The sequence below is a fragment of the Schistocerca gregaria genome, chromosome 6, assembly GCF_023897955.1.
Source record: "Schistocerca gregaria isolate iqSchGreg1 chromosome 6, iqSchGreg1.2, whole genome shotgun sequence".
NCBI lineage: Eukaryota > Metazoa > Arthropoda > Insecta > Orthoptera > Acrididae > Schistocerca > Schistocerca gregaria.
In genome coordinates this window covers 283,276,713-283,298,247 of record NC_064925.1, presented here as the reverse complement: position 1 = coordinate 283,298,247, position 21,535 = coordinate 283,276,713, and the positions used below count along the sequence as shown (strand labels likewise).

At 40.2% G+C, this 21,535-nt stretch overlaps 1 protein-coding gene across 14 annotated transcripts in view; it reads right to left on the bottom strand.

The window, feature by feature from the left end:
• The window catches only part of LOC126278044 (mitochondrial ribonuclease P catalytic subunit), a 183,368-nt gene that overhangs the window by 137,145 nt on the left and 24,688 nt on the right, over nt 1-21,535 (bottom strand). For all 14 annotated transcript variants that reach the window (XR_007550639.1, XR_007550638.1, XR_007550640.1 and 11 more), the window contains exon 2: nt 20,004-20,229. Coding sequence is in view for 8 of the 14 variants with exons in the window: in XM_049977806.1 (XP_049833763.1) it covers nt 20,004-20,229 (226 nt within the window). In the remaining 6 variants the exon portion in view is untranslated. The remainder of the gene's footprint in view (nt 1-20,003; nt 20,230-21,535) is intronic.

The following is a 21,535-nucleotide window of genomic DNA, read 5'->3' as shown; positions in this document are numbered from 1 at the left end:
CTGCGCAGCGAAGGTATTGACTGCGTCTTGCCGCTTGTGTACTTTACATACGACCAGAATTTCTTCGGATTTTCTACCAAATTTCGAGACAATGTTTCGTTGTGGAACCTATTAAAGGCATCTCGCATCGAAGTACGTGCCAAATTTCAAGCGTCTGTAAATTTTAGCCCATCTTCAGGATTTCGCGTTCTTCTGAACTTCGCATGCTTTTTCCGTTGCCTCTGCAACAGCGTTTGGACCTTTTTTGTGTACCACGGGGGATCCGTTCCATCTCTTACCAATTTATGAGGTATGAATATCTCAATTGCTGTTGCTACTATATCTTTGAATTTGAGCCACATCTCGTCTACATTCGCATAGTCAGTTCGGAAGGAATGGAAATTGTCTTTTAGGAAGGCTTCTAGTGGCACTTTATCCGCTTTTTTAAATAAAATTATTTTGCGTTTGTTTCTGATGGATTTGGAAGAAATGGTATTGAGCCTAGCTACAATGACCTTGTGATCACTAATCCCTGTATCAGTCATGATGCTCTCTATCAGCTCTGGATTGTTTGTGGCCAAGAGGTCAAGTGTGTTTTTGCAACCATTTACAATTCGAGTGGGTTCGTGGACTAACTGCTCTAAATAATTTTCGGAGAATGCATTTAGGACAATCTCGGAAGACGTTTTCTGCCTACCACCGGTTTTGAACAAGTATTTTTGCCAACATACCGAGGGTAGGTTGAAGTCCCCACCAACTATAACCGTATGAGTGGGGTATTTATTTGTTACGAGACTCAAACTTTCTCTGAACTGTTCCGCAACTGTATCATCGGAGTCTGGGGGTCGGTAGAAGGAGCCAATTATTAACTTAATTCGGCTGTTAAGTATAACCTCCACCCACACCAATTCGCACGGAGTATCTACTTCGACTTCACTACAAGATAAACCACTACTGACAGACACCAACACTCCACCACCAATTCTGCCTAATCTATCTTTCCTGAACACCGTCTGAGACTTCGTAAAAATTTCTGCAGAACTTATTTCAGGCTTTAGCCAGCTTTCTGTACCTATAACGATATCAGCTTCTGTGCTTTCTATTAGCGCTTGAAGCTCAGGGACTTTTCCAGCGCAACTACAACAGTTTACAACTATAATTCCGACTGTTCCTTGATCCAAGCACGTCCTGTAATTGCCAAGCACCCTTTGACATTGCAGCCCATCCCGCACTTTCCCGAGGCCTTCTAACCTAAAAAACCGCCCAGTGCACGCCACACAGCCTCCGCTACCCGTGTAGCCGCCAGCTGAGTGTAGTGAACTCCTGACCTATTCAGCGGAACCCGAAACCCCACCACCCTATGGCGCAAGTCAAGGAATCTGCAGCCAATACGGCCGCAAAACCGTCTGAGCCTCTGATTCAGACCCTCCACCCGGCTCTGCACCAAAGGTCCGCAGTCGGTTCTGTCAACGATGCTGCAGATGGTGAGCTCTGCCTTCATCTCGTAAGCAAGACCGGCAGCCTTCACCAAATCAGATAGCCGCTGGAATCCAGAGAGAATTTCCTCAGATCCAAAGCGACACACGTCATTAGTGCCGACATGTGCCACCACCTGCAGCTGGCTGCACCCTGTGCTCTTCATGGCATCCGGAAGGACCCTTTCCACATCAGGAATGACTCCTCCCGGAATGCACACTGAGTGCACACTGGATTTCTTCCCCTCCTTAGCCGCCATATCCCTAAGGGGCCCCATTACGCGCCTAACATTGGAGCTCCCAACTACCAATAAGCCCACCCTCTGCGATTGCCCGGACCTTGAAGGCTGAGAATGATCCTCTGAAACAGGGCAGGCAGCTGCATCTGGCTCAGCCAGAGACAGTGCCTGAAACCGGTTTGTCAGATGCACCGGGGAGGCTTTCTGATCAGCCTCCGGGGACGCCTTTCGCTGCCTGCCACGCCTTGGAACGACCTCCCAATCAACCACAGGCGAGGGCTCAGCCCCACTGCGGGCAGCATTGAGTTTTGTGACATCAAAGAATTGTCAATGCAGTAATGGCCAGAAGTATGGGGAAATAAAAGTTGTAGGAGGAGACCAAGCCCCAAATACAGTACGCATGTTCAACTGGATATGGATTGCAGTAGTTATGCAGAGATGAAGAGAGGACAGACTAGCATGGACAACCGCATCAAACCACACTTTGGAGTGGAGACCATCACCACCACAACCACTACCATACCTAAAGAACGCACATATAATTTTTTAATGAGACTACTATTACTATCCTTCCCCCATGAACCATGGACCTTGCCGTTGGTGGGGAGGCTTGCGTGCCTCAGCGATACAGATAGCCGTACCGTGGGTGCAACCATAATGGAGGGGTATCTGTTGAGAGGCCAAACAAACGTGTGGTTCCTAAAGAGGGGCAGCAGCCTTTTCAGTAGCTGCAGAGGCAACAGTCTGGATGATTGACTGATCTAGCCTTGTAACAATAAGCCAAACGGCCTTGCTGTGCTGGTACTGCGAACGGCTGAAAGCAAGGGAAACTACAGCCTTAATTTTTCCCCAGGGCATGCAGCTTTACTGTATGATTAAATGATGATGGCGTCCTCTTGGGTAAAATAGTCCCCCATTCGGATCTCCGGGCGGGGACTATTCAAGAGGATGTCGTTATCAGGAGAAAGAAAACTGGCGTTCTATGAATCGGAGTGTGGAATGTCAGATCCCTTAATCGGGCAGGTAGGTTAGAAAATTTAAAAAGGGAAATGGATAGGTTAAAGTTAGATATAGTGGGAATTAGTGAAGTTCGGTGGCAGGAGGAACAAGACTTTTGGTCAGGTGACTACAGGGTTATAAACACAAAATCAAAAAGGGGTAATGCAGGAGTAGGTTTAATAATGAATAGGAAAATAGGAATGCAGGTAAGCTACTACAAACAGCATAGTGAACGCATTATTGTGTCCAAGATAGATACAAAGTCCACACCTACTACAGTAGTACAAGTTTATATGCCAACTAGCTCTGCAGATGACGAAGAAATTGAAGAAATGTATGATCAAATAAAAGAAATTATTCAGATAGTGAAGGGTGACAAAAATTTAATAGTCATGGGTGACTGGAATTCGGTAGTAGGAAAAGGGAGAGAAGGAAACGTAGTAGGTGAATATGGACTGGGGCAAAGAAATGAAAGAGGAAGCCGTCTGGTAGAATTTTGCACAGAGCATAACTTAATCATAGCTAACACTTGGTTCAAGAATCATAAAAGAAGGCTGTATACATGGAAGAAGCCAGGAGATACTGACAGGTTTCAGATAGATTATATAATGGTAAGACAGAGATTTAGGAACCAGTTTTTAAATTGTAAGACATTTCCAGGGGCAAATGTGGACTCTGACCACAATCTATTGGTTATGACCTATAGATTAAAACTAAAGAAACTGCAAAAAGGTGGGAATTTAAGGAGATGAGACCTGGATAAACTGAAAGAACCGGAGGTTGTACAGAGTTTCAGGGAGGGCATAAGGGAGCAATTGACAGGAATGGGGGAAAGAAATACGATAGAAGAAGAATGGGTAGCTTTGAGGGATGAAGTAGTGAAGGCAGCAGAAAGTAGGTAAAAAGACGAGGGCTAGTAGAAATCCTTGGGTAACAGAAGAAATATTGAATTTAATTGATGAAAGGATAAAATATAAAAATGCAGTAAATGAAGAAGGCAAAAAGGAATACAGTCGTCTCTAAAATGAGATCGACAGGAAGTGCAAAATGGCTAAGCATGGATGGCTGGAGGACAAATGTAAGGATGCAGAGGCTTATCCAACTAGGGGTAAGATAGATACAGCCTACAGGAAAATTAAAGAGACCTTTGGAGAAAAGAGAGCCACTTGTATGAATATCAAGAGCTCAGATGGAAACCCAGTTCTAAGCAAAGAGGGGAAAGCAGAAAGGTGGAAGGAGTATATAGAGGGTCTATAGAAGGGCGATGTACTTGAGGACAATATTATGGAAATGGAAGAGGATGTAGATGAAGATGAAATGGGAGATACGATACTGCGTGAAGAGTTTGACAGAGCACTGAAAGACCTGAGTCGAAACAAGGCCCCCGGACTAGACAACATTCCATTGGAACTACAGACGGCCTTGGGAGAGCCAGTCCTGACAAAACTCTACCATCTGGTGAGCAAGATGTATGAGACGGGCGAAATACCCTCAGACTTTAAGAAGAATATTATAATTCCAATCCCAAAGAAAGCAGGTGTTGACAGATGTGAAAATTACCGAACTATCAATTTAATAAGTCACAGCTGCAAAATACTAACGCGAATTCTCTACAGACGAATGGAAAAACTAAAAGAAGCCGACCTCGGGGAAGATCAGTTTGGATTCCGTAGAAATGTTGGAACACGTGAGGCAATACTGTCCCTACGACTTAACTTAGAAGCTAGATTAAGGAAGCGCAAACCTACGTTTCTAGCATTTGTAGATTTAGAGAAAGCTTTTGACAATGTTGATTGGAATACTCTCTTTCAAATTCTGAAGGTAGCAGGGGTAAAATACAGGGAGCGAAAGGCTATTTACAATTTGTACAGAAACCAGATGGCAGTTATAAGAGTCAAGGGACATGAAAGGAAAGCAGTTGTTGGAAAGGGAGTAATACAGGGTTGTAGTCTCTCCCTGATGTTATTCAGTCTGTATATTGAGCAAGCAGTGAAGGAAACAAAAGAAAAATTCGGAGTAGGTCTTAAAATCCATGGAGAAGAAATAAAAATGTTGAGGTTTGCTGATGACATCGTAATTCTGTCAGAGACAGCAAAGGACTTGGAAGAGCAGTTGAACGGAATGGACAGCGTCTTGAAAGGAGGATATAAGATGAACATCAACAAAAGCAAAACGAGGATAATGGAATGTAGTCGAATTAAGTAGGGTGATGCTGAGGGAATTAGATTAGGAAATGAGACACTTAAAGTAGTAAAGGAGTTTTGCTATTTGGGGAGCAAAATAACTGATGATGGTCGAAGTAGATACGATATAAAATGTAGATTGGCAATGGCACGGAAAGCATTTCTGAAGAAGAGGAATTTGTTAACATCGAGTATAGATTTAAGTGTCAGGAAGTCATTTCTGAAAGTATTTGTATGGAGTGTAGCCATGTATGGAAGTGAAACATGGATGATAAATAGTTTGGACAAGAAGAGAATAGAAGCTTTCAAAATGTGGTGCTACAGAAGAATGCTGAAGAATAGATGGGTAGATCACATAACTAATGAGGAAGTATTGAATAGGATTGGGGAGAAGAGAAGTTTGTGGCATAACTTGACCAGAAGAAGGGATCGGTTGGTAGGACATGTTCTGAGGCATCACCAATTTAGTATTGGAGGGCAGCATGGAGGGTAAAAATCGTAGAGGGAGACCAAGAGATGACTACACTAAGCAGATTCAGAAGGATGTAGGTTGCAGTAGGTACCGGGAGATGAAGAAGCTTGCATTAGATAGAGTAGCATGGAGAGCTGCATCCAACCAGTCTCAGGACTGAAGACCACAACAACAACAATTACTATTTAACTGAACTACATCCAAAATTACCTTTTGTTGAACTATTTTTTACAATGTAATTAAGATATTCTTAATTGAAAACGTTTTGTTCCACAATGAAATTTACTATCACCATATGACAGTCTTCATAGCAGGCACTATATTGGCCCGAGCACAAGCTGTACTCAAATGTACGCCACATCATTAGTTTGAAGGGAGAAACAGTTGTCAAAAAAAAATGTCATCTTAATCCCCAACATCCTTATGATACCAAATACACCATCTGTTTCTTAATCCTCTTTGCCAACCACATCCTGACCTACAACTATTTCATTTTCGAAGGCCAGATCTATAAATAAATCTGTAGTACTGTCATGAGTTCTCACACGGCATCATCCTGTGACAATTTATTTACGGACCATATAGGGGAATCCTTCGTATTCCTAAAACAACTTGCCTGGTTCAAATTCATTGATTACATTTTCATGGTCTGGACTCATGGTAGCCAAAACCTGAACATCTACTCCAAAACTAGCTTCATCTAGCCCTTCTCAATTCAACAAGCCACCTTTCTAGATTCAATTCCCACCTCTGAAATGACCCCGTAAATACATTCTGTTCATATAAAGTGAATCAATCACCAACAGTGCCTCCACTTTGACAACTGTCACCTGCTCCACATCATAAAATCTCTTCCTTGGAGCCTCGCTACCTGAGGATGCCACACCCACATTGGAAAGCAAAAGTTGTCATCTACATGGATACTCTGCAAATCACATTTAAGTGCCTGGCAGAGGGTTTATCGAACCATCTTCACAATTCTCTATTATTCCAATCTCGTATAGTGCGCGCGAAGAATGAACACCTGTATCTTTCCGTACAAGCTCTGATTTTCCATTTTTTATCTTGGTGATCATTTCTCCCTATGTAAGTCGGGGTCAACAAAATATTTTCACATTCGGAGGAGAAAGTTGGTGATCGGAATTTCTTGAGAACATTCTGTTGCAATGAAAAATGCCTTTCTTTTAATGACGTCCATCCCAAATCCTGTATCATTTCTGTGATACTCTCTCCCATATTTTGCGATAATACAAAACGTGCTGCCTTTGTTTGAACTTTTTTGATGTACTCAGTCAGTCCTATCTGGTAAGGATCCCACACCACGCAATAGTATTATAAAAGAGGACAGACAAGCATAGTGTAGGCAGTCTCCTTAGTAGGTCTGTTACATTTTCTAAGTGTCCTGCCAATAAAACGCAGTCTTTGATTAGCCTTCCCCACAACATTTTCTATGTGTTCCTTCCAATTTAAATTGCTCGTAATTGTAAAACCTAGGTAATTAGTTAAATTTACACTTTTTAGATTAGACTGATTTAACGTCTAACCGAAGTTTAACGCGTTTCTTTTAGCACTCATGTGGATGATCTCACACTTTTCTTTATTTAAGGTCAACTGACACTTTTCGCACCATTCTGATATTTCTCTTAAATCGTTTTGCAGTTTGTTTTGATCTTCTAATAACTTTATTAGTCGATAAACGACAGCGTCACCTGTAGACAACCAAAGACAGCTGCTCAGATTGTCTCCCAAATCGTTTATTAGATAAGGAACAGCAAAGGGCCTATAACTCTACCTTGGGGAACGCCAGAAATCACTTCTGTTTTACTTGATGACTTTCCGTCAGTTACAATGAACTGTGACCTCTCTGACAGGAAATCACAGATCCCGTCACATAACTGAGACGACATTCCATAAGCACGCAATTTCACTACGAGCTGCTTTTGTGGTACAGTGTCAAAAGCCTTCCGGAAATCCAGAAATACAGAATCGATCTGAAATCCCTTGTCAATAGCACTCAGCACTTCATGTGAATAAAGAGCTAGTTGTGTTTCACAAGAACGATGTTTTCTAAACCCATGTTAACTGTGTGTCAATAGACAGTTTTCTTCGAGGTAATTCATTATGTTCGAACACAATATATGTTCTAAAATCCTGCTGCATATCAATGTTAATGATAAGGGCCTGTAATTTAGTGGATTACTCCTACTACCTTTCTTGAATACTGGTGTGACCTGTGCAACTTTCCAGTCTTTGAGTACAGATCTTTCGTCGAGCGAACGGTTTTATATGATTGTTAAATATGGATCTAATGCATCAGCATACTCTGAAAGGGACCTAATTGGTATACAGTCTGGACCAGAAGACTTGTTTTTATTAAGTGACTTAAGTTGCTTCACTACTCCGAGGATATTTACTTCTACGTTACTCATGTTGGCATCTGTTCTCGATTCGAATTCTGGAATATTTACTTCGTCTTCTTTTGTGAAGGCATTTCGGAAGACTGTGTTTAGTAACTCTGCTTTGGTAGCACTGTGTTCGATCGTATCTCCATTGCTATCGTGCAGAGAAGGCATTGATTGTTTCCTGCCGCTAACATACTTCACATACGACCAGAATCGCTTTGGATTTTCTGCCAGGTTTCGAGACAAAGTTTTATTATGGAAACTGTTATAAGCATCTCGCATTGAAGTCCGCACTAAATTTCAAGCTTCTGTAAAAGATTGTCAATCTTGGGGATTTTGTGTCTGTTTGAATTTGGCATGTTTGTTTCATTGTTTCTGCAACAGTGTTCTAACCCGTTTATAAAGACAATCAGAGCTTTTATTAGCAGTCAGTATTCTGTCCAATTCATTCATAAACAGATTAGGTGTCATCTCCTTGTCTGAATCTAGTATATCTGTTAACCAGCCTCTGACCAGCATTCCTCTGATCAACCAGTACTGCCCTTGCCTTGAGAATCTCAACCACACCCTTCACCAAGTAGTGTTCCATCACTCACCTAACCTACTGAATATCCTTGTCCATCCCTATTTCAGCCCTGCACCCAACCCTGCACCCTGTGGGTCATTCCCTTGTTATCAACGCAGATGCGAGACATGTACCATACACCCACCTGCCACCTCCTACCACAGCCCAGGCACAAGCATTTCCTACCCTTTAACAATCATGGCCACGTCTGAAAGCAGCTAACATTCTATGTGGGCATGACAAGTAACCAACTGTCTATTCCCACGAAGCTAAACTGGGACAACCCAAAAACTTGACAATTCGGTTGTCAAACATGCAGCGCACCACAACACAAATGACTTCAAAAGCCGTTCCACTACGCAAACCATTTGGATACTCACTTTCAGCACTAGTTTCTCTGAACTATGCAGAAGGGAACTGTCTTTCCAGCACAACCTGTGCTCTTGTAATTCTCCAGGCCTAAACCTTTGCTAAACTTTTTTCCCCACTGCCTCACCTTACCTCTTTCCCCCCCCCCCCTACCCCACCATTATCAAAATGCACTGTCATCCAAAATAAGAACACTGCTTGACAATAGTCCATGGCATTTATTTCCAACTGCAGACTTCGGCTCATTGCAAAACATATCTCTGTAATGTCAACGATTTAATGTTGACTCCTTTTTGAGGTAATATCCCAGAATTGATTCTTGTGACTCCCATAAAAATGGTTGCATCATTTTCTCTGGAGATGGTTGACACTTGAACATGTTTTTAGTTGGAGATGAGATGTCTTTCCATTCCACACCTTAGCATTTGCTCTCTGGTTCAAAGTGATCAACCTTATTTCATCGGAACTGATGATTCACTTTAAAAACATTGCACCTTCATTGGCATTACAGTAAAGTAGCTGTTTTGGTTTGTCACTTCATCAAAAATCACTCATCAGTTGTTCAAAATAAGATCACAGACTTACTGAATGTTGGCATCAGTGGTATATATAACTGAACGCCCTGTTTCTTTCCTTGTCCTTCACACTTGTTCACTTTTGAATGTTTCAGTCCACTGGTAACAGTTCACAGAGATAAAATGTTGCACCCATATTATGCTCAAAGTTTTCTATGGATCTCAGTTGCTGGCATACCTTCACACCACAAACAATCGTATTATAGGAAGTTTTTATTCATTGGTGTGAAATGAGAGCTGCGCAGTTATCTTTACTTCTCAAGAATGCAAAGTGAACTGATATGACAATGCAGAAAGTTGCCATAAGCAGAGACAATGGTACAATCTAGTGTCTGTTGAGTGCACTAATCCATACTGCCAACCTAAAAATGATTTGTACAAAAGTGTAGTTAGTTACAGACTTGTCTTCCTATAGTCAAGTAGTACAATGCGTGCCTACGTCAATTGGCCCTACAACTGTTACGATGAATGCAAAGTACAGCTAAATACAGAAATGATAAACTTATATTATGCTGTGTCATAAATAAGCAAACTGTACTTATAAACACATTACATGAGACTAGTGACTGCGGTGTGCTATTGTTGAGAAACTTGATTTAAATTTGTGAAGAATGAGGTTCAAGCTCTTATCTGGCGAGCCTTCTTGATTTAAGTTTTTCTTGTTTTAATGATTTCACATTTCTTTGAATTGTTTTGTGTAATTACAATACACTGATCTCAAAAATATCTCTTGTTTGGTCTAACATGTCAACTTTACGAGTTATCAAATTTTTGTGTGTTATGATACATATAACAAAAACCTGAGCAAATACTAATTTATTATTTCACAGTTTACATTGTTTTACATTAAAACAACTTTTTTTTTATTTGCAGGAAAATCAAATGGCTTCAGCAAGAAGCCAGTGCAAAAATAATCCCGACATATTGTGGTACATCTGCAGGGAATATATCCATGCTACTAAGAGGAACGCAGTCTGAAGTTCCACAATGCATGCTTTTGGTAAGACATGCTTTTGGTACGACGAATGGTGACTAAAATAAAGCTTGAACCAAGGTCAAGAAAAGCTCTTTGAAATTTGGAATTCCAGTCGTTTGGAGGGAGCTGACAAATGATGCTTCAGACTGCTAGTTGTGTACTGCTGATGTGACTGGGATCAATAGAAAGGACTAGAACAGCTTCATGTATCCTGATGCGACATTGGCACATCATCCTGCAGCTCATTGTAAGAAAAGTCAAGTACCAGTTTTTGGAGAACTTCATGAAATTAGTAGTGAAGATTCTACTAGTGTTGAAGAAAAACAGGAACAATATTTAAATGTTGATGATGATGATGCCCCGATTCATTTTTCTCACGAGGAGGTCAGTGATCTACTTTGCAATCTCAGCTTGTCAAAATCCTCTACTGCACTGTTGCCATCAATACTGAACGAAAAATCTTCTATCTGGCAGTGTTCAGATCACTTTCTATCGCAACAGATGTAAAGAGTTCCTTATTTTCCATACTTCTTTTTGGCATACTGTAGAGATATTGACAAGCTTCTGCACAAGGTTGGAGTGCCTACGTAAGATGGAGTCTGTTCATTGACAGCAGCAAGCAATAACTGAAATGTGTATTGCTGCACAACAGCGATCAGTGCCTATGTATCTCTCGCTCACCCAACTACACTTAATGAGAAGTGTGAAGTGGTGGAGTGCGTGATGGAGAAAATTGATTACAATCAGTATGAGTGGTTAAATTGTGTAGACCCGAAGACGGTGAACTTTTTGTTGACACAACAGTTAGGGTACACCAAGTATCCGCACTTTCTGTGCATGTGGGACAGTAGAAGAGGATCTCAGCATTAGCAAAAGGACTGGATTGTATAAGAGGAATTGGTGCCTGGCCAATCTATGAATGTCATCAACATCCCTGTGGTGAACAGAATAAGCTACTGTTCCCACTGCTGCACATTAGGCTTGGTTTGATGAAACAGTTAACCAAAGCCCTGAATAATAATGGTAGATGCTTCACTTACTTGTCCCAGACTTTTCCTGGGAATGATCATGGAGAAGTTGAAAGCTGGTATCCTTGATGGTCCTCAGATCTGTAGCTGATCTGAGACCCACAATTCGAAAACTCTATGAACAAATTGGAACCAGAAGTGTGGTTCTGATGGTGCAGAACTTTCTGGGCAAAAATAAGGTGGCAAACTATGTACAATTCGTTATTATTCTGCTGAATAGTTTCAAGTACTTCAGGTGCAACATGTGTGTCAAAATGCATTATTTATGCTCCGATATAGATCGGTTTCCTGTATGTGTGAGAGCAATGAATGATGAGCATGGTGAGTGATTTCATCAGGAGATGAAAGAGATGGAGAGTATGTATGAGGGATGCTAGAATGCACTCATGATAGCAGATTACTGCTGGACTTTGATGAGCTGCTGAGGAAACGTAAAATCAAGTCCTGGATTTTGAACAATGATAGCTTCTCATGCAACTGACATATACCAATCCCTGCTATACACTAAATTTCGTTGTGTTAACCCTCAAGCGGGTGCATGTAACATTGTCTTGAACTGTTCCATTGTTGTTTTACAACTGTGAGCCTGTATCTATGTCCCGATTACTGCTTCAGCAAACTCTGAGATAAGTCATGTTCTCATACATCCGAGAGAGCAGCAGCAATAAAAAATAAACAGAGAGCTTGGTGAGGAAAAATTTATTATCTCTGCAAGAAAATAACCCAGATTTCGAGCTAGCAGCACAATCCGAAAATGAGGCGGTTTTCTATGAGATAATTAGCAATTAAATAAGCAATTGGCTGGGATCAGATGAAACTGTGCTCTTTAATGCTTCAAGGGGGTCATTACAGTGGGGTGACACTTCTACAAGGCAACAAAATGATGTAATCAAAGAGTATTTTATTATTGCTTCATTAAACAATGATTTAGCTCATATAATGTAAGTTTATATTATCACAGTTTAATTAAAATACGATTAAACTGTTATATTGCTTACAGTTGTTTACCTTTGTAACATAAAGACAGCTACTCTTGACATGTATACAAAGAACACTATGCAGTTTGCTCTTGTTATAAAAAATGGCATGCCCACTTGAGGGTCAATAAATTCTATTTTTTCATATGTTTTTTGTACAAGGGGCATTCAATATGTAATGTAATACTTTCTTTCTTGGAAAATTTAAGCTGAAAAAATTTGCAATTTATTGTGGGACGTCATTGAATATCCCCACTTAAGCCCCTATAGTTTCAAGCTGTTCTGATAGGTGGGGCACTATAAGTAGACTTCAAAATGGCATCTGTAATGTACGTGTGTTACAGACTGGGAGCTGCCATTGAGTTTCATTTGGCAGAAACCCACAGCATCACAGATATTCATAGGTGCTTGCAGAATGTCTACTGAGACCTCACAGTGAACAAAAGCACAGTGAGTCTTTCCAATCTCCTGTGTGTGGGCTGGCCATACTGAGCTGTAACTCCAGCAATGATGTAACGTGCGAACACTCTGATTTGAGATGATCAACAAATCACGATCAAACACCTTGCTGCACTGCTGGATGTGCCTGTTGGCAGTGCTGACAGAATTGTTCACCAGCTGGGGTACTTAAAAGGTGTGTGCCTGCTGGGTTCCTCGTCGCCTAACGGAAGACGATAAAGAGCAACGGAAGACCATCTGTGTGGAGTTGTTTGCACATTATGAACCTGATCATGACAATATTTTGTCGAACATTGTCATAGTCAATGAAACATGGGCTCATCACTTCAAACCGCAAACAAAATGATAATCTATGGAGTGGTGCCACAGCACTTCTCTTAAAAAGAAAAAGTTCAAAGCTGCACTCTCAGCTGGTAAAGTCATGGTCATGAGATTCTGGGACCCTGAAGGGGTTATTGTGTTTTATGTCCCCCATCATGATGCAACAATCCACTCTGAAGTGTATTGTGCTACCCTCAGGGAACTGAAGAGAGGACTTCAGTATATCAGTTGCAAAAAAAAAAAAAAAAAAACCACCTATCCTTCCCCATGAGAATGCAAGGCCATACGCAAGTCAGGGCACCTGACGGAAGCAAACAAAACTTTACTGCATTGTTCTTCCTCTTCCATCCTACAGCTGGGATCTCGCACCTTCCAACTTCCATCTGTGTGGCTTAATGAAGAATGCACTCTGCAGGAAGCAGTACATGAATGATAGGGAGGTTACTGATGCAGCAAGATATTGGTTCCAACGTCAATTAGTAGTGCGTGTGTTTGGGGCTTATGGGCATCAATGGCGAGGTTACCAGCACCTCGACCAGTAGAGCAGTATCGTGCACACATACATGCCTCCAAGTAAAGTGGCATAAAGCCATCACATTGCAAAGAGATTATGTTGGAAAATAGGATTCTGTAGACAAAAGAGTGGGAAATAATCTGATGTAGTGAGATCCTACGCAAAATTAACTTGCTTTCAGATGAAAAAAGTGTTCATTTCTTATTGAATTCCCCTCGTACTGACAAAAATATTTTTCCCTCTCAAAAAATGAATTTGGTGAAGGAATATTAACAAAACACAAAGGTCATGTCACAAAAGTTTAATACATTTCATTCGAAGCTCGCAGGTTTTTTCGGAAGTGAATTAGCACACAAACCTGATCTGATGATGAAAAATGGATGCCATTTTTGGAATTAGGGGTGCAAAAATGTTCAGACTATTGTTCAAAAACATAAACAATTTTTAAAAACTTTTTGAACCCTTTGTTTTCATTATCTAATTGTCTTATTTCATGCACACCTTTATCTGTGTCTGTAAATTAAACTACTAAAACAACAAAAACAATTCATACATAATTGCAAGTAAAATGCTGAAACAGTTATCAAAGAAGATCATGGTCAATATTCTCGTGCAATTTTGTCCAAAATAGCTAGTGCTCAGTCTCTAATGACCATACTAAGTATTGGATATTAACATTTAATAATCTTACTTCCTTCACCCATTATCATCTGCCTCTTGCTTTTTTGATTCACAGAAGATGCACTGGAAAAACAGCTACCAGTATACTATGATATCATGTGCACTCACAAAAATTTATCTGATGGGGAGGGAGGGAAAGGGAAGAGGAGAGGGGAGGGAGGATAAGACTCCAAAATTGCCATTTTTATATACATGATACAGCAATTGCTAAAGCCATAGTACTTCCTCACTGTGATCAGCCTTGTAACCAGTTTTAGATTCAAAATTCACCACATAAATAACGTCAGCAACAAAATATTATCACTAAAAAGACATTATAAGCCATTTCTATGATTTATGGCATTGGTTCTGTTATATGCACTCATATATATTGGTTTTCATACAGTAAATCTCTTATACTGGGGAAGGCTATGATATTTACCAATCAGAACTAATGGGAGCTCAAGATACGAACAGAGGATTCCAGTAAAATCTCAGCAAATTTCATTTCAAGGGGAAAAGGGGGGGGGGGGAGGCCACTGAAAATCTCATGTCATCTTTTTGGTTAAGAGAACTTACATTATTATAATGGGTAATGTTTTGTTTTTATACAGGGTGTCACATTTTTTCTGGAGTTTCAGCAGATATTTGCAGTTTCATTCTTGTATTATGTAGACAGAGCCAGCCCAGACAAATAGTGCTCATCACATTAATCATGTGACACCTAGTGTCAGCAGAAAGTATTTGTTTGTTTGCTGATTTTTACAGTGCAATTTTACTTACCCATTTGGTAAAGTGTTCCCAGATTAGTCTAGTGCAATATTCACCTTACTGGTATGTATTAACCAGAGCAGTAAAACATGAATAACCAATACTCCAACAGTGACATCACTGCTCTGGCCCACACTGACTGCTACTGCCAAGCATGCAGAATTACTAAAATTGCTGCTGGATTGCTGTTTAGTCTTTGTGTTTTACTGTTCCTCTAAATATAAACTAATGAAATGAATATTGGACTAATATTAGAGCACTTTATCTAATGGGCACATAAAATTCCAGTTTCACATTTTTCTTTTTTTAATGGGAAACCGACTGACATTTTCCGTTGACACTAGGCGTCACATGAAATACATGACAAGAGGTAATTGTTTGGGTTGACTCCTGCTGCACAATGCGGAAATGGAATTGCAAATATCTGCCAAAACACCAGAGAAAATGTGCCTGCTGACAAATAGGAGAGATACCCGGTATAATTAATCCTGACTATAGACAATATTGAAGTGCCCACCAATCTTTATTGCCTCCCTGAACTGAATGGTTCACACCTGTGCATGCCCAGGATTCTCTCACTTCAAACAAATGCCATACAAGTGTTGGATTTCATTTGAGTAGTTCTCGAGCCACACAAGTCGAAATCACTGCAGGTCAGTGAGTCAGTCATTTTATTCTGAAACTCATATAAAGCTGGCATTATTGTAGTCATTGTGAATTTGCATCAAAACATTTACAATACATACATTAAGCAGCATGCTGACAAGTCAAAACAGACATGCGAGCAAGATAACAACATTTGTGGAAGGAAGCTAAGATGAATTTCACTAACAAGAATTCTCTTTCCAGAATGAGATTTTCACTCTGCAGCTGAGTGTGCACTCATATGAAACTTCCTGGCAGATTAAAACTGTGTGCTGGACCAAGACTCGAACTCAGGACCTTTACCTTTTGCGGGCAAGTGCTCTACCAGCTGAGCTACCCAAGCATGACTCAAGCCCTGTTCTCACAGCTTTACTTCTGCCAGTACCTCGTCTCCTACCTTCCGAACTTTACAGAAGCTCTCCTGTGAACCTTGCAGAACTAGCACTCCTGAAAGAAAGGATATTACAGAGACATGGCTTAGCCACAGCCTAGGAGATGTTTCCAGAATGAGATTTCCACTCTGCAGCGGAGTGTGCACTGATACGAAACTTCCTGGGAGATTAAAATTGTGTGCACGAGAGCGAAAGGCAAAGGCCCCGAGTTCAAGTCTCGGTCCGGCACACAGTTTTAATGTGTCAGGAAGTTTCAAGAATTATCTTATTGATCAAATTAATCAAAGGAAGTTTCAAGAATTATCTTATTGATCAAATTAATCAAGAGATTGATAAGCTATGTAATCATATGGTTCAATGGAAGGTGCAAACAATGTTGTCTTTTGACAAGGAATGTTCATCTGAGACAAGGGTATTGTCAATTGTGCCCCCGCAAAATGTGATAGAATTCCTGTTTTTCTCTATGTACATAAATGATCTGACAGGCAGGGTGAGAAGCAGTCTGTGGGTGTTCGTTGATGATGCTGTAGTAGGTGGAAAGGTGTTGTCGTCGAGTGACTGTAGGATTTCTAGTTGGTGTGATAAATGGCATCTAGCTCTAAATGTAGAAAAAAGTAAGTTAATGCACATGAGAAGGAAAAACAAACCAGTACTGAATTATTAGTTTTCTGCTTGACAAAGTCATGCCGATTAACTATACAGGCATAACATGGCAAAGCAATATGAAATGGAATGGGAAGCAAGGATTACAGTAGGGAAGGTGGACGGTCAACTTTGGTTTATTAGGAGAATTTTAGAAAAGTGTGGTTCATCTGTAAGGCGGACCACTTATAAGACATGAATTTGACCCACTGTTGAGTACTGTTTGAGTGTTTAGGATCCGTACTAGGTCGGATTAAAGGAAGACTTCAAAGCAATTCAGATTTGTTAGCGGTAGGTTCAAAGTACAAGGAAGTATTACTGAGATCCTTTGGCAACTCAAAAGGGAGTCACTGGAGGGAAGGTGCTATTTTCGTTGAGGAGAACTATTGAGAAAATTTAGGGAACTGGCATTTGAGACTGACTGCAGAAAGATTCTATTGCCGCCGAAGTACATTTCACGTAAGGACCATGAAGACAAGATTAGAGAGATTAGGTCTTGTACGGAGGCACAGAGACAGTCATTTTTCCCTCATTCTATTTGCAAATGGAACAGGAAAGGAAACAATTAGTAATGGTACAGGGCACCCTCCACCACATTATCTCTGTAAATGTAGATTTACATGAATGACATTTACTGTATGTAATCTACCAGTAAAAGGTCAACTTTTTGGTAAAAACGGAACTCTTACAGGATCATTTTGCTGGCTGTCATCTGTCATCCGCCTGTCTGCCTGTCCATGTGTCTGACTGTCAAACACCATTTTTCTCAGGAATGGGTAGAGGTATCAGGTTGAAATTTATGTGACATACTAAGGTCCACAGCCCCTTGATGGTGTAAAAACTTGAAGCTTCTAACATTAACGCAATCAAAAGATACAGCCAGTTATGTCACATATTTTGATACTCGAAAACTCACTCATCAAAACCTGTAGGGTACTTCCTGTTGACCTAGAATCATAATATTTGGCAAGAAGCAAGGTTTCACAGTGCAACCAAAGGAAAAAATCAAAAAATTGTGAACTTTTAAGGGTGAGGGGTCCAAATTTTAAGGAAAACCCCTCACGTAATTAATGTATATCCCCTAAGGTGCCAAGGTTTCCTAAAATGTTACAAATTGTATCTCCTTTTCCTTTTCATAATCAGCTACTAAATAATAACTAAAGCTAACTCCAAGATAAGACCTGCAGGTAGCATATTTAGCTGCTGACATCACATTTCCCAACATTTCACGACAAAAGATTGTAATAAATAAGACTTATTTTGGAGAGATCTTTAATGTGATGTATGTTAGTGTCCTCTGTGTTAAATGTTTTTCATGTTTTCTATTCCAAAATGGGGTGTTTGTGAACTTGGGCGATGCAGCAGTGATATTCGATGCCTTCATGGGTCCTTTGATATAACTGGCTGAGAGAAATAAACCAAGCAGACCCCATTTGACTCACGTATTTGGGAAGCAAACATGCTATACAGGGTGATTCAAAAATAATACCACAACTTTAGGAATTTAAAACTCTGCAACGACAAAAGGCAGAGCTAAGCACTATCTGTTGGCGAATTAAGGGAGGTATAAAGTTTCATTTAGTTGTACATTTGTTCGCTTGAGACGCTGTTGACTAGGCGTCAGCGTCAGTTGATGCTAAGATGGCGACCGCTCAACAGAAAGCTTTTTGTGTTATTGAGTACGGCAAAAGTGAATTAACGACAGTTTTTCAGCATGCATTTCGAACGAAGTATGGTGTTAAACCTCCTAATAGGTGGTGTATTAAACGTTGGTATAAACAGTTTACAGAGAATGGGTGTTTGTGCAAAGGGAAAAGTTCTGGACGGCCGAGAACGAGTGATGAAAATGTAGCACGCACCCAGCAAGCATTTGTTCGCAGCCCAGGAAAATCGACTCTCAGAGCTAGCAGAGAGCTGCAAATTCCACAATCAACTGTATGGAGAGTCCTACAAAAAAGGTTAGTTATGAAACCTTATCGTCTGAAATTGGTTCAAGCACTGTCTGCAGCTGATAAGATTAAAAGAATCGATTTCTGTGATTTTATCCTTGCTCAAATGGAAACAGATGAATCTTTCATTTCAAAGGTTGTGTTTAGTGATGAAGCAACTTTCCACACTAACGGGAAAGTCAACCGTCACAATATCTGCATATGGGGCACTGAGAATCCGTGGGAAACAACTCAGTATGAACGTGATTCGCCCAAGGTGAACGTTTTCTGTGCCATTTCAGCCAATAAAGTTTTTGGTCCCTTTTTCTTTGAAGGTGCTACTGTAACTGGACTACAGTATCTGAAGATGTTAGAGAATTGGCTGTTCCCTCAGCTCGAACAAGAAGCACAACAATTCATATTTCAGCAGGATGGAGCGCCACCACATTGGCACTTATCTGTCTGTAACTACCTGAATGTCAACTACCCGAGGCGATGGATTGGCCGCCAGGCAGCCCGTGACAGAGCACTTCATCACTGGCCTCCAAGAAGCCCTGATCTTACCCCCTGCGATTTTTTCTTATGGGGGTATGTTAAGGATATGGTGTTTTGGCCACCTCTCCCAGCCACCATTGATGATTTGAAACGAGAAATAACAGCAGCTATCCAAACTGTTACGCCTGATATGCTACAGAGAGTGTGGAACGAGTTGGAGTATCGGGTTGATATTGCTCGAGTGTCTGGAGGGGGCCATATTGAACATCTCTGAACTTGTTTTTGAGTGAAAAAAAAAAACCTTTACAAATACTCTTTGTAACGATGTATAACAGAAGGTTATATTATGTTTCTTTCATTAAATACACATTTTTTAAAGTTGTGGTATTCTTTTTGAATCACCCTGTACTTATTGGTTTTCATATTTGTATTTGAGTACTATGAAAATACAGAGTTAAAGTGATACACCATATTAATTATATCTCCAAAACACATAATTTTTTAGTACACTGCTATGCTGAAGTGTCAGGAAATGTGACGCCAATGGCTGAACATGCTTCCGGACACTGCATACGTAATCCAGGACACACATTGATATTTCCAACTGTAAACACAAGTTAGATGCAAATTACGGTTTTTGGATGAAATTGACATCCAACAACCTTATAACAAAAGTTTGCACGTCACTTACTTCTAAAAGGAAAGAAAATGTCCCACAATGAATTTGCCGTTTTAAAGGATGTACTGTAACCTTTATTTTAAACTGCAGTAATTCTGTAAAAGAACTACATCATTCTGAATTGTCAGAGATGTAATGTGTGGTGTTTAGAGGAGAATAAGTGTCAAAAAATATCTTTCATAAGAAACACTTCTCAAGCTGCTCCTAGAGAAATAATGAGGCATGCTTTAAGTTTGAAAGTTTTATTAATGTGCTCACTGTCGCAAGGTTTGGTCCAGAAGCTGTGGATTCCAGGTATGTCAGCAATGATAGACCCACTTTTAGATTACTGGTTCTGACACACTGTGACATTATATATGCAGCCAGTGTTGTAGATTTCAGTCTGCCTTTGCTGACCAGTATTTCTTCGCATAATGACGACCACTCCTCCAGTGTAAAAGGCTCATCTCTCCTCACTGCATTTTGGATAAGGAGCTCCTGTGGACTGCAGATAGCTTTATGAGGCAGCAAACACTACATACATATCTCACAAATAATATATTATCTAGTTTGACAGACATCCATTATTTAAATTAGTACATTAACAATTTATAGCACGAAGAGAGACTTTATGTATGACATGAAATTCACTAAATTAATTTTTGCAACAACATTAACATTCTCAAAGGAAACATTCAGCTCCAACAATGTTCATTAGTAGATGAGGTGAAACACTGGTTTTTATTGTTATTGCAGATGTACTTTAGTTTCACATAAAACCCCACTGATTACTGTGAAACTAGGCTAATAAATTTTTATCATATTATACCATTCTTGTTAAAAATAATGAAAGAGAGTTTCTTCAAACTACTCATTTCTCAACAGTCATGGAAGTGTAGAAGCATTGGCAGGTGGCCTGAATGTACAAACACACCTCGATAATATTACTGAGTCAATGACATGTTGTTTCATTCTAGATGGTTGGTGAAGAATATCCCACTTAACGAGCACTGAATTTTCTCTGTCTTATTAGACATATTTGATTGGTATAGTTCACAGTATCATAATAAACAAGTTCAAATATTATAGTATCAGAGGTCTTACTAATAAATGATTTACATCCAATCAAATTAAAGCAACACCGTCTGTCACATTAAGAAATGAAGAATACGAAATTATCACTACAGATCACCACAGGATGAGTACAGGGTCCAATTTTGTTACAGTTCTACTGGTATATAAATAACCTACCACTGTATATCCAATACCCTCAAATAGTTCCGTTTGTTGATGATGCAATGATTATAATCACCCCAAAAGAAGGAATTTCAATACTTGAAAAGGCAAATAAAATTTTGTTGAAGGTTTATAACCTGGTTTCTGCAAATTAATTGTCTCTGAACTTAAATAAAATACAATACATACAATTTTGTACTGCCTAAGGTCAGGCCCCACTGTTATAAATAATGCAGGAGGAGAAATTAATAAAGGAAACAGAACATTATACACTGAGGAGCCAAAGAAACTGGTACAACTGCCTAATATCATGTAGGGCCCCCACAAGCACGCAGAAGTGCCGCAACACGACGTGGTGTGGATCGGCTAATGTCTGACATAGTGCTGGAGGGAACTGACACCATGAATCCTGCACGGCTGTCCATAAATCCATAAGAGTACGAGTGGGTGGAGATCTATTGTGAACAGCATGTTGCAAGGCATCCCAGAATGTTCAACAATGTTCCTGTCCAGGGAGTTTGGTGGCCAGCAGACGTGTTTAAACTCAGACGAGTGTTCCTGGAGCCACTCTGTAG